At 35.9% G+C, this 13654-nt stretch overlaps 1 protein-coding gene across 3 annotated transcripts in view; it reads left to right on the forward strand.

Moving 5' to 3' along the window:
* CCDC91 (coiled-coil domain containing 91) overlaps nt 1-13654 on the forward strand; it is a 148435-nt gene that overhangs the window by 112086 nt on the left and 22695 nt on the right. For all 3 annotated transcript variants that reach the window (XM_071816941.1, XM_065842937.2, XM_071816936.1), the window contains one exon: nt 6751-6864. In XM_071816941.1, coding sequence (XP_071673042.1) covers nt 6751-6864 — 114 coding nt within the window. The remainder of the gene's footprint in view (nt 1-6750; nt 6865-13654) is intronic.

Raw genomic sequence — 13654 nt, forward strand, 5'->3', positions numbered from 1 at the left:
TATTAGTGAACAAAAAATATGTCTGTGAAACATGAAGACATTGTCTGTAGGTTTAAAGAACTGGCTTTTGTTTCTGTTCCACCATTGCTTAACTGTCAATTTTTTGTTGAAAATTGTTATTTTTCTAGATATTTTTCCCCTATTTGAGAAGGTTGGAAGAACTCATAAATAAAAAAGTTTGTCTGCAATGTTATTTCCCAATCTAGCTTTCAGTCAGATTTATTAGCTGTAGAATGGCCCTTTCCTAAATACATCCTCAAAACTCTTCTCATTTTTGATATACAAAGCATTGCGTGCAGTGCCACTTAAGGGAATACAACACAGTATTGGTTTATCAGTCTTTCTTCATCCATTTGTTGTTTCATCTTATACATAGGTTACAGAATCCTATGGGGGAGGCAGAGTTTGAAATACTCCACTTATTCTGTGTTTCTGAAGTACTCAGCAAAATGGCATATTTGGTATTGAAATTCCAGGAATAACTTTGTTAGACTTTGTAGGATTTTGATTGGGTAGGAAAGTGTTAATCCTTGGAAGAAACAAAAGGTATTTATTCAGCAGCAGACTTGGACTATCATAACATAGCTGTTTGTGTTCAAAATCTTGTGGAGTCATATAAGAAGTTGTTGGGGTCTTTTCTCAACATCATAATTCGTACCCGAATAGGCTATCGATAACGTAGTATCACGTAATGCATTGGAGAAAAACTTGCCCTTCAGAGGACATCTTCTCCAATTTTTGTTGCCTTTACTATATTCTTCAGCTTTCATTGGGAGAGTGTTCTTAGATTTCTCTCAAGAGTGTCTCCAACCAGTATTTTCAGTTTCACTTTTTTCTTGTTTTTCCACCTTCTTGTAGAAATATTAGTGTGTCCAGTGTTTATAGAGACCATGGTAAGTCCATAAGGACACAGAAAAGATTTTTTCATTTAGAAAAATGTTGCATAATCTTGAGCATGTGAGGAAGCACGGAACTTAGTAGCACTGAGTGGAAAGATATCTCTGCCATTAGATAGGTTTATTTTTAATATGGTTGCGAAGTCTGGAAGAGAAGTAGGCTGCTGCATGCAGACTTTAACCATGTATGACTTCAGAAGTAGTTTATAACCACAGACATGATAATTTGAGGGTTACTATTTTCTGAAAAAACAGTAATATTGCTGTCTGTGGTTGCATTTCCTAGATAAAATTTAGTACTGCCACCTGATGCTTGTGTGAAAACAAAGGAATTTTCCTATAAAATTGAAAACAATTATATGGCTCTAAAAATAAACAAACAAACAAACGAAGTCTACCACACAATCGACTGAAGTTCTCTGGTATATACAGTACAGTGTTTTTTTTCTGTCTTCCTGCAGATATATATATATGTAGTGAATATGTGACTGTGATTATGTGGCTGAATATGATTTGTCAATTGAGTACTTGAATACCTTTATTTTACTTTTTATTAGGTATTCTAGCAAACAAACAAAAAACAGAAACACCAAGAGCTACACCTCAAGTGCAATTTGTGGAATGTTCTTCCTCAAATTCTTATGTGAAACTGGGCTTCCCCATTTTCTTGAGTGTATTAAAATAACACTGAAGCCTCAAAGAATTCTGTACCCTTTTTAGCTAAAGATGAAATAAGGGACCTTTGCAACCAAAATCTAAATTAGGATAAAACCTAAAGTGTATAGCATAACAGGAAAGAGCGATGAAAGAGATGAAGGAAAAAGAAGCACACACACTAACACTTTGTTAAACACTAGTAATCGGTACTATCACATTTTCAATAATCTTCATATCAGTTGATAATTCACTGTAACGACTGAGAGAAATAGAGCAAAGACAGATGGTGACTTTGAGAACATAGAGGAGAACACTTTGTGAAAGGTTGTGTAGAAGAAGGCATGAAGATTCTTTTCACAGAAGGAAAAACTAGTATCACTGATTAGTTTGAAGGACAGAGCAAAAACCTGTGACTGAGTTGGCTAGGAGACTGGGTATTGTATGATGCTTGCTCTTTGAAGCCCTCTGAGAACTGGAAAGGATAAAAGAGTTTTCTTCCCAGTCCATTGATACTACAGCAAAGCTGTCTTTTGATAGTCTTTGGTGTTCTGTCATCGTTGTTACAATGGTCTATGTTTCTCCATCATGAGCTGTGAGTAAGGGACAGTGCAAACTAAATCAGACAGTTCAGTAGTGTTCTTAGTGGTTGTAGTGTCTGTTTGTTAAGACATAAGCCTGGGAAAAAAGCTGTGTGTTTTCTTGTACTGTTTCATTTCTCCTGAATTTAGAAAGCAGGATAACATTTAAACTCAGTTGAGAAACTGACATTCAAATCACAGAAAAATAGAACCATGTGATTCATCCTTGCTTATGGTTGGTCAAGTTTAATTGCCAAAATTAACTTTTCTAGAGCAGGAGTCTGGTAAATACAAATGTTAGGATGAAGCCCACTGAAGTACAAGTCTTTGTATACAATCAGACTGTCTGCTGACTACATGAACCGTCTGTAGAATTACCACTGTCATGGCAGACTTTGACTGTTGAGGTAATTTTCAGATGATACATATAGTTAAAATGCATCTGAAATAATGAATTTCAGTTCTAGTTTCATTATATTAATTTTGTTTTACCAAGTAATAAATGTTTATATATTTGGAAGATACATCAGTACTTCATTTGGTTAACTAGAATATGGTAGATGATTCCTTGAATCATTATGTTGAAAAAGACCCTTAAGATCATCAGTTTCAGCCATTAACCTAATGCCACCAAGTCCACCTCTAAACGATGCCCTAAGCGCCATGTCTGCATGTCTTTTAAACACCTCCAGGGATGGTGATGCAAACACTTACCTGGACAGCCTGTTCCAGTGCTTATTAACCCTTTCAGTAAATGTTTATTTCCCAATATCCAAGCTAAACCTCCCATGGTGCAACTTGAGCTGTTTCTTCTTGTCCTATTGCTTGTTGCTTGGGAGAAGATACCAACACCCTCCATGTTACAACGTCCTTTCAGGTAGTTGTAGGCAGTGATAAGATCTCTCATCAACCTCCTTTTCTCCAGGCTAAATAGCCCCAGTTCCCTCAGCCGCTCCTCATCAGACTTGTGCTGCAGACCCTTCACCAGCTTTGTTGTCCTTTAAACACGCTCCAGCACCTCAGTATCTTTCTTCTAGTGAGGGGCCCAAAACTGGACACAGGATTCAAGGTGCGGCCTCACCAGTGGGTACCAGGGGTACAATCACTTCGCTGGTCCTGCTGGCCACACTATTCCTGATACACACCAGGATGCTGTTGGCCTTCTTGACCACCTGGGCATGCTGCTGGCTCGTATTCAGCCACCTGTCGACCAACACCCCCAGGTCCCTTTCTGCCAGGCAAGTTTCGAGCCACTCTTCCCTGACCCTGTAGTGTTGCATGGGGTTGTTGTGACCCTAGTGCAGGATCCAGCACTTGGCCTTGTTGTACCTCATACAACTGGCCTCAGTCCATCCATCCACCCAGTCCAGATCCTTCTGTGGAGCCTTCCTACTCTCCAGCAGATTAACACTCCCTCCCAGCTTGGTGTCATCTGCAGACTTACTGAGGGTGCAATCAATCCCCTCATCCAGATTGCTGATAGAGATTAAACAAAACTGGCTGCAATACTGAGCCCTGGGGAACACCACTCGTGACCAGCCGCCAACTGGATTTGGCTCCACTCACCACAACTCTTTGGGGCCAGTATTTTACCCAGGAAAGGGTATGCCCATTCAAGCCGTAAACAGCCAGTTGCTTCAGGAGAATGTTGTGGGGAACAGTGTTGAAGGCTTTACTGCAGTAAAGCTATATTTACTATGTTCTCTAAAATTTAACTTGGTATGTGCTGTGGCAGATATTCTTACTCAAATTTTGAGTCATCCCCTGTGTAATTAGAAAAATCTTTACAAAACTAAAGAAAGCACAGGAATTAGAGAACTAGGAATAGCTGTTCATCATACTAGCTATTCTCAGTACCTTTTGAAACAAGTATTTGCTTTTCAAAATTTTGAGATTTTTGAATATCCACTGGTTCAGGATTATTAATTTTTTTCTGAACTGCTGGATGCTAGGAATAAATAGAAAAACTAATATTTATACTGAATCTAAGAGTACCTTTGGATCTCCTTATTATAAAACTCTTACTTTATAAGTATTATGAACTTGACAAAGAAAAAAAAAAGTAAAAATTTAAGGCAAGTTCTTTATTTAATAGTAATGAAGGAATAGGTAACCTTTTGTTCCTTGTGGTAAAAGAAAGATGGATATACAATGTTAGAAAAGAACATTTTTTTATCAACTTTTTGGTCTTGAAATAACTATTGATAACAGTAAAAACTAGCATAGTTATGATATGCTTTACTTACTGCCTCAACAAGATGTTATACGACTTTACTTTCACTGTTATCTGTAACTGTATGTTATTCAGAGAATCAATACTGGTCTTAATTTTGGGATCTTACCATGTTAAATGCAAAGTAATTCTTTTTAGTTTTATTTTTTCTGTTTTAATCTTCTTGTAATAAAGTAGTCTTCCATGAAGGTATTACCAGTGGTTTCTGTTTTCTTGTGTTTTGGTTTGGTTTGGTTTGGTTTTGACAGACTTGTAGAAATTAATTTTATTTTTATTTGGACCTTTATTCATGTAATTTTTCAAGTAGCATGATATCAAGAAAATTTAACATACTTTAGTTGGTTTTTATTGATGTAAAATTTTCTACATATTAAGAGATAGTACCTTATCAGTTCTATAATTTCCTTTTCAGAGTTTAAGAGGGTAAATGGTGGGATTTTTTTCAATTCTAATACAAGACTATTTTGGGACCTTTTGACAAATTAAGCTGACATGAGAAGAATTACAAGAATTACATAATTACAAGAACAGTGTATTTCTAGAATATATAAATTTCTGCTACTTTTTCAGTTAGTCTTGCCTGAATTCTGTAGTGAGACCTTTGCCTCTGGATTTTTCTGTGGTAAACAGAATTAAAATACAAAAAAAAAAAAATTTTCACAACTGTGATTTCTGTTTTTGCTATATGCCAGAACAGTAGGGACTACATAGTTGCACATTTCGATGTTGGGATTTTAGACTTTTTCTGTTATACAGATAGCAAAAGTATAGTTTTGCACAAACTATGCAGTTCTGGCTGAAAAGGAACAAATAGCTAAAGGCAAGAAATAACAGTTCCTTTTTCAGTTGAAATGCTTCCACTGAAGAGTTTTTAAAAACAATGGGGTTTAGTCCAGTGCTGGTATTCTTGATTTTGTACACTAACAGCATATGGTAAATGTAATGTTACATTTTTATATGGTTTGTTTTCAGGAGTCGTATGCTTGTCACTTAATTTTCCTGCATTTTGGAATCAAAATAATGTTCCTGTTTCATGAGTGGATTTGGGATGCTGGGACTTAAGTTTTAGGATAGTGACTTTGCTCCAGGCAGTTGTTTCCTGAGTTGGTAACTTACACAGAGAAGTTGTACGGGAGGTGATAGAGTTGTTTCGAGAAGTGGTTCCTGGCTTTCTCTGCTGTGATGCATTTCTAGTATTGAATCAGGTTTGGTGTAGGGCAATGCTAATTTGGGGGCTGGGTGGGATTCCATTGTTGCTTTTTACTGCTGTGGGCAGAATGAACCTGGAATTTCCCAAGGTTTGGAAACAAATTTATTGTCATTAGGACTCTAGATATTGTGATGATAGAACAGCCTGCATGGAAGTTCTAAACAGCCATGCAATATGAAGGAAAGGAGATTGAAGGGTGACCTTGTGGCTCTCTGTGGCTTCCTGAGGCGGGGACATGGAGAGGGAGGTGCTGAGTTCTTCTTCCTGGTATCCAGTGCCAGGATGCATGGAAATGGTTCAATGCTGCATCAGGGGAGGTTTAGACCAGACATTAGGAAACGTTTCTTTACTGAGAGGGTGACCCAACACCAGAACAGACTTCCTAGAGAGGTGGGTGATTCCCCAAGCATTTGGACAATGCCCTTAATAATTTGCTTTAACTTTTGGTCAGCCCTGGAGTGGTCAGGCAGTGGTCGGGACTTGATTGTTGTAGGTCTCTTCCAACTGAAACTATTCTCCTCTCCTCTCCTCTCCTCTCCTCTCCTCTCCTCTCCTCTCCTCTCCTCTCCTCTCCTCTCCTCTCCTCTCCTCTCCTCTCCTCTCCTCTCCTCTCCTCTCCTCTCCTCTCCTCTCCTCTCCTCTCCTCTCCTCTCCTCTCCTCTCCTCTCCTCTCCTCTCCTCTCCTCTCCTCTCCTCTCCTCTCCTCTCCTCTCCTCTCCTCTCCTCTCCTCTCCTCTCCTCTCCTCTCCTCTCCTCTCCTCTCCTCTCCTCTCCTCTCCTCTCCTCTCCTCTCCTCTCCTCTCCTCTCCTTCTTCTATGTTGTTCTATTCTATGCTGTGCTGTGCTATGCTACTCTATTCTACTCTATTCATAGCAACTAATACATCCCTGCTTCTGTTGGAGTATAATACCTGTATTGCTTCCTTTTCTTCTGCTCTCAGGGAACATTATGTATTTATTAAAAGAGATTTAAAGTGTTTATTTCACTCTTCTTTAGGCCCTTTAGTGATCGAAGTACAGAATTCATAAATTTTTGTGAAGATATTGCATACATTTCTGATAACTATCATTGAGAAAGTAGTGTGGTCAGGATAAAATTTTAGTAGGAAGGGATGACCTGTATTACATTTGTGAAATACTTCTAATATTTACACTTGCATGTTTCCTTTTAAAAAGGAAATTGTTAAAGAAGCATTAATGGAGGAGCAAAACCGAAGTGAAAAGGCAATTGAAGAAGCAGTGAAAAGGACAAGAGAGGAACTGATGGAATATATTAAAGAGCAGAAAAGGGTGAGTTACCAGTGGCTAATGGGTTTCATTTCATTCAGTGAGAAACTGGTGAAGTTTAATCCTGAAACATGTCTTAAAATGCACAAGAAAACAGAATCAGGAACTACGTCTTCAGATTTGTCATTCCTTTTTTCAGTTTGTTTCTATGATCTATTACTTCATGTATATTTCTAGAATGTTAAGCTCTTCACAATATGAAAAGCACAAATTAATGCATTGGTTGAAATTTACAGCATTTCTTATTACCGTAACTTAAAGATCGGGCATAAATGCAGTCTGTCAAATTTAAATTGTGATCTGAGTTCAGCTCATTGAAAGCGTTTTGGTATTAACAACAGATGCTATTTTATGTTCACAAATTAACTTTATTGTGTGGTTTGTGTGCACATGAAGGTCATTAACTTTTCCTCTCAACTCACTTATATGATAGCCTGAAAATTTATTGGTATTCTGTTGAGCATGATTTATAGCCAGTGCACTGGCCTTGTTATAAAAGGTTGTAATGTTCTGAAACTTGGTTTCAAGTATTCTGTTAATGCTACATACTTGTGGTTTAATGCTTGTGTGTAAACAGTAAAATGTAATTCAAAAGACAGTTTGATTTGCTTCCAGGAGGAGAAAAAATTAACAAACTTCTCCCCTCTGAAGCTCTTTATAAAAATTTTAAAAAAGGTATATAACCTCTTTCTTTCATATGGTGGTAGCAGCCTAAGATCAAATTCAGTTATATCGGTATTCTCAATAAACAAAATCACTAACCTTGAATCTAATCGGTAATGTTCTGAGAAGGAAGTAGAAATACTATGTTTGTCCTCTTCTATTCCCTGCTTTTGTGAACTGAGTAGTATTATAGGAAACAGGATTTAACTTCAAATGTTTCACTCTACTACTAGTTAAGAGTATTGAATGAGTACTCTTCTATTTTGTTTTGTGTGGAGAAGTTTACATTTAGCATCCATAAGGATGTTTGAGCTTGTTTATATCTGAAGGTGGTCATTTACAAAGGATAAACTGTGAGGAAAGTGAAAATAGGTCTACTATTAAAATAGCTTGAATCATAAATAAATTGGTCAATAGGACCACTAGTGCAGATCATCTAGTCCCTCTATGCAGACTCCTCACTGTTGTCAGCTATATCGCACCATTTTGAATTGACAGAAATTTCCTGCAGGCTCTTCAATAGCAACTCATTAGTCCTTAATCTCTTATATTTCCATTTGCATCAGGAATTGAGACTTTCTTCCACTTCTTTCTACCTATACATAGCTGGAGCAAATTGCCATTATTGCATTGTCTGACTACTGTTAGTCTGTCTTAAACATGTGAAGTTCCTCTTTGTTTTATCTAGAAGGAGCATCGTTTCCATTCATTCTGCACAGTTCTTGAATGTCAAAGTATTTCAGTCAACTTGTTCCCTTATGAATCAATTGACATGTTTCCATTTGTTAGAAAAAAAAATCAACATATGCAAGGACAGCTAGCTTTTTCTGGTGTCAGATTTATAAAGTCTATCTATAGTTAAGTTGAAAGTGGAAGATGTTTTTAACTCCAAATCATTTCGCATAATTGCCAGTTATCTGTTGGTCTAGTTTTCAGTGGAAAATATCCTTGTAAACCTGATCCCACAAAAAATATGTTTGCTTACTTTATTTTATGCACTGTAATTTGATCCTATTTACTTCACATGACATGAGCTGTAAAATTTTGGCATAAAAATTATTTTAGTATCAGACAATAAAATCTAGAAGTGGTCTCACACTCAATTCACTGCTGTATATTTGATGTTTAAATTTATGCTTTCAGCTGAAGTCTCAAACTATGAATGTAAGCTGGTGAGTTCCAGGAAAAGACCAGTTAAGGTTTTGTTTAGAAGTTACCATTCTTGTTAAACTTATTAATGTTTAACATTAATAAGGATGTATCACATTTTTAAGATTGACGGCTGAAATGCAAGTGGGCTTCATTTTCCTGGCAGTATTGTGTATTTAAAAAGCAAACAAATAAGACCAATTCAGTTGTTTCTCAAATTCAGAAAGTACCAAATAAGTCCAGTAAAAAGAATCTGTAGTAAAACTACTGCCAATATAAGTCTACTAATTTTTAAAATTATTATTTTACTACACATTCCTGATTACGGTTAGTAGAATGAAAATCTTGTAGGGGAGAGGAAGAACAGTTGGAAATAGGAAGCTTGATTTTTAAGGTCAGATTTAAATCATATTTATTCTGACAGGTATAAAGTACGTGTTCTGAAACAGTCTAACCTACCGCATCCTGGGATGCGAAAGAACTTAAAGTTTCTATTGAAGTCTCTCATTAGTCTTTCATGAGTAAGAACTGAAGCAAAAATGCATAATATAGCCATACATCACAGAAATTGCCCCAGCAATTTAGTAATTTTTGACTAAAATATGATATTTCACAAGTCCAGTGTTTGTTTAAAAACATGCAGTGACTGTAGTGGAGGTTTTGTTCATTATGTGTCAGGTTCTCTTATTTTGCGCATTGGCTTCTGAAAACACTTTTATTTATAACTAGATTTTCTAGAATAGGATGGTTATGAGACTGGGATCGACTTTTTGGGTTATCAAACCAATCTTTTGCCAAGTGATCATAAAAGTGGAATTTTGAAGCACTTGGAGTAATGCTTTTCCAATTTAGGATGTGAGCTGTATTAGGAATTAGTCCATAAATTTGCCACTCTGATGGAGATACTGTACGGGCCAGGATGATCCTTGGCAGCATGGACTTTTTTTTGCCTAATTTTTCTTGCCTAGTCCTCTGGTCACAAGGTCAACCACTTATCACTTTGCTTCTTTACAGCTTTCTTCAGTAGAAGGTCATTGCATCCTAGCAGTGCAGTTAGTTACTTTCCCCATAGCTGGTATTTCTATGCATTGTATATATCTGTAAAAATATTGTTTTGTTCTGCATCCATACAGAGCAATTCAAACATAGTCACAAAGTTGAAAGGTTTTACCCTTCTAAGTTTTTTTCTATTCTGTAATGTGTCCTTTGTGTAATTGTTCATAATTTTAGCATATGGAATTGGTTGGAAATTCTTTCTGTAATCCTTAATGAAGAGTTTTATAACCCTTTTCTGTAAGGAGCTTTATCCATTACCCCCTTTAAATAAACAGTGAATGTCAGATTTTATTTTATTATGAATAAAGTGCCTCAAAAATGTCAGCTTTATCCTGGAGCATAGAACTTTAACTGAATTTGTCTAGTTATTTTATAGGAATTCTTATTCTTTGAGTTATCCATATTGGGGTCATTTGACATTTTGAATAATTTAATTACTTTGATTTTTTCTCTTTATGATTACTTATTCGTACTAAATTTTGTGCAAGACATTTGTGCACTGTTTTCTCTTAATTTTTTTTTTTCCATGCCTGTGGTTGACTTTTTAATGTCTACAGTGCTGTGCATAGTGTTTTGAGACAGATATTTCCAGTAGTGTCAAATAAATAATCAAACTGAATTCTGACAGGGTGACTTCACATCCATTTGGAACAGATTAGATCCAGTGGGATATTAAATAATATCTCGGTGCAGAAATTTTTATTTCCTCTAGTTTTCCTTTTCTACCACTTTTATAATGTGTCTAAAACTTTTTTTTTTTTTTAATTAAGCCAAGAGTAGGATGAGATTCTAACTTATGTTTTTCTGAACTGAAAAACACTGGAAAACTATTGAAAAACCTATATTTAGTAGAGAATTTTCTGTTCCAATATCTAAATTTTGTAGGAAAATTTGCTTGAGAGAAATTTGACTAATTAGAATGGGTATATAGATCTACTAGATTTGCGGTCTTAGAGACTAAAGGTTGAAAGAAGTAGAGTCACAGATTCGTCGAATGTCCTGAATTGGAAGAGACTCACAGGATCATCGAGTCCAACTCCTGTCCCTGCACAGGACAACCCCACAGTTCACACCATGTGTCTGAGAAGAATAAACACAAACATGAAGGGTTCCGTACAAAAAAAAGAATCACTCAAATTAGAATACTATTATCTTTTTTTATTAAGACAGGTTGAAAATCAATTGCTACCATTTGTGATTCTTAAAGTGTGGAAATACTAGGTGTGTCTCAAAAAATAAAGTTAATGTCTGTAAGAAGCGTCAAATTCATTGGCCATGTGCTACATCATGGGGAAATACAAAAGGAGGCACTTGGTTGTTTTCCATTTCCTCAAGGGAACCAATGTAGCAACAGCAGCAGCTTCCATATTTGTAGGACCTACCTGTGGCTCATGTACCATATGTTGCCTCAGTCCTAAACTGATGTGAGTTTTTATTTTGGCATATGTGCAATCAAGTCTTCTCTGTCTACCAGAAAAGAAAGATGGATTTGTGGAAAGTGGTAGGATACTAAAAATTAAATTATGGCTCGAGGTCTAATTCCAAATGTTTCTGCTTTTAATTGTCTCAGGAAGCTTGGAGAACTGAGCTCTTACCAAATCCATTATGCTTTCATGACATGAAGTAATACATACATGGACTTCATTAAGACTTTTAAAAAAGGAAATTATTAAATTAAAACCTGGTACTTAAAAGTAAAAACTACTTGCGGTATGTATGCCTTCAGCACATCATAGCCAGCCAGCAAGCAAATTTTAACTTTTTCCTATTTACATTGACATTCTTCTTCCTTAGGAAGATGTATTGCTTGTTTTCTGACGATAAACCTATAATTCTATTAAGCAGTCACATTTTGTCTGGTACATTGTACACAGCTCTCATTGACTTTAAAGGGCATATTTTGGCCTAGAGGGGAAAGCATACTTGTTAGGACTTGAGTAATCATTTGAATGACAGACTTGTTTTTATGCAGCCCATGTTTCCCTGAAAGATACAGACACGTCACAAATGCACTCCCATCCTGATTTAAGGGACAAAAGCTGGAAGCAAAGATCTAACCATTGTAATAAAATTCACTGTACTACTGTGTGTTGTCATATGATTTGTGCAGCTGTGCCTCATAACCTTTAGAAGAAAGCATAACTAAACATTGCGTTTCTCTGACTAATATTTACCAAAATATAAGTGCACACTTCAGAATTGGGAATATCCAAATGAGATTATTTTTTGGGTTTAATATTTCATAGATAATTTTTTCCGAAACTATGTAAACTGAGGGCCTATTACAACAACAATATTTTATTTATACTTAAGAATCACTGGCAAGCTGGTATAAGCCCTGTCTGTCTTACTGTAAAGTACAGAAAAATCTGGCAAGTTTCTCTTCTGGCTTTGTACAGAAAAATTATTCCTTTAGTTTGGTAATAATACGATTGCTTTTGGAAAGTAGAATTCCAGGCCTATTTCCTGCTTCCCTGACCAGGTGCTTTCTGTGTGAATTTGTCCAACCAGTGGGACGCGTGGGACATTACCTCTGTGGGGGCTTGGTATGATCTCGGACAGTCAGCTTAACTATTTACCGTGTAACTAAAAGAACTGAAAGTATTTTTGCTCTTTTCTGAAAACAACTTGGAATATTTGGAAAATCCTCAAGTTTAGCCTAATAACACACAATTATAGAGGGTCAGCACATCTTGGGTCATACCTTAAAGTGCAAGTCAGACATTTGCCCGGTTTCAGTGGGATTATTCTGGAAAGGAACAAGTATTTAATGTTTGGAGAGGGAATTGTGCATTTCATTCTGTGCACAGTTGAATTATAGTCATAATGCTTTTTAAGGGAAGAAAAAAGTACTGATGAAGTTATACACAAGATAGCAGGAAGTATCTATTAGTAAGTCAGATTAATACACCTGATTACCTTCATGGCCATTCTTGTGCATCAGGTTCATTATTGATAATGAATTACGTTTGTGGAGGTTTGTATGTTTATTTTGTCTGAAGAAAACAAGTAGGCCTTTGTTTTGGTCTTTTGAGACCTGTACCCTGTTTTGGAGTTTGGTTATGGGGCAAAAATCATGTTTCTGGTTTTTTTTTTTTCAAGTCCTGTGTGCTACATATCATAATTACATATGTTATGATATATATGATCTATCATGAATGCACTTATAGAACTGGTTTAAGTTGGGGTTTTTTGTCTGCTGGGTTGGTTTGGGGTTTTGTTGTTCTTTGGTTGATTTCTTTTTATTGTTGTTTTTTGTTGTTTTGATTTGTTGTTTTGTGAGGTTTTTTTAACTTTTGATTTTGTAGATTTTGTAGCTATAAAGCCTACAAAATCTATCTTGAATGCACCTTTACTAGTATAGACCATGGAAGATTATCTATGTTACAATTGCTATAAACCTTGTTATCTGTGCAGATTTTTTTTTCTTAATTTGTTAATTATTTTCTTTGCTGTGTTCATAGCATATCTTTATTGTATTATTTAAAATCATAAATACATGAGTAGCTGGATGTTCTGCAAAGCCATCTCTGTTCTCAGCTCCCATCACCTGGCTATTATTCAAGTCATATGCTTATAAAAGAGAGTGTAAAAGTCATTTATGTTCAATATTTGTCATTTGCTAACACCATAGATAATAGTTTTTATTGTTTGTAGATGAGAGAAAATTTAAAAGACCTGAAGTTCTAGAGGAGTCTAGTCTTGAGAATTATTCTAATATTTTCAAAACAAACCCAAAGTATTCTAAAAACAAAAACAAAAACAAAACAAAGCTGGGGTGGGGGGAAGGGCGACGACAAGTAAAGTTACCGTGTATTTAGTGCTCAGACCAAGATTTACAGTTTGTTTCTGACTTCAGAAACTGACACATTTAACTTTGTTCAGTTAACAAAACAAAATCAGACTTTTTTTTTAAAGGTGATCA

This window comes from Patagioenas fasciata, chromosome 1 (genome assembly GCF_037038585.1).
Source record: "Patagioenas fasciata isolate bPatFas1 chromosome 1, bPatFas1.hap1, whole genome shotgun sequence".
Lineage (NCBI taxonomy): Eukaryota > Metazoa > Chordata > Aves > Columbiformes > Columbidae > Patagioenas > Patagioenas fasciata.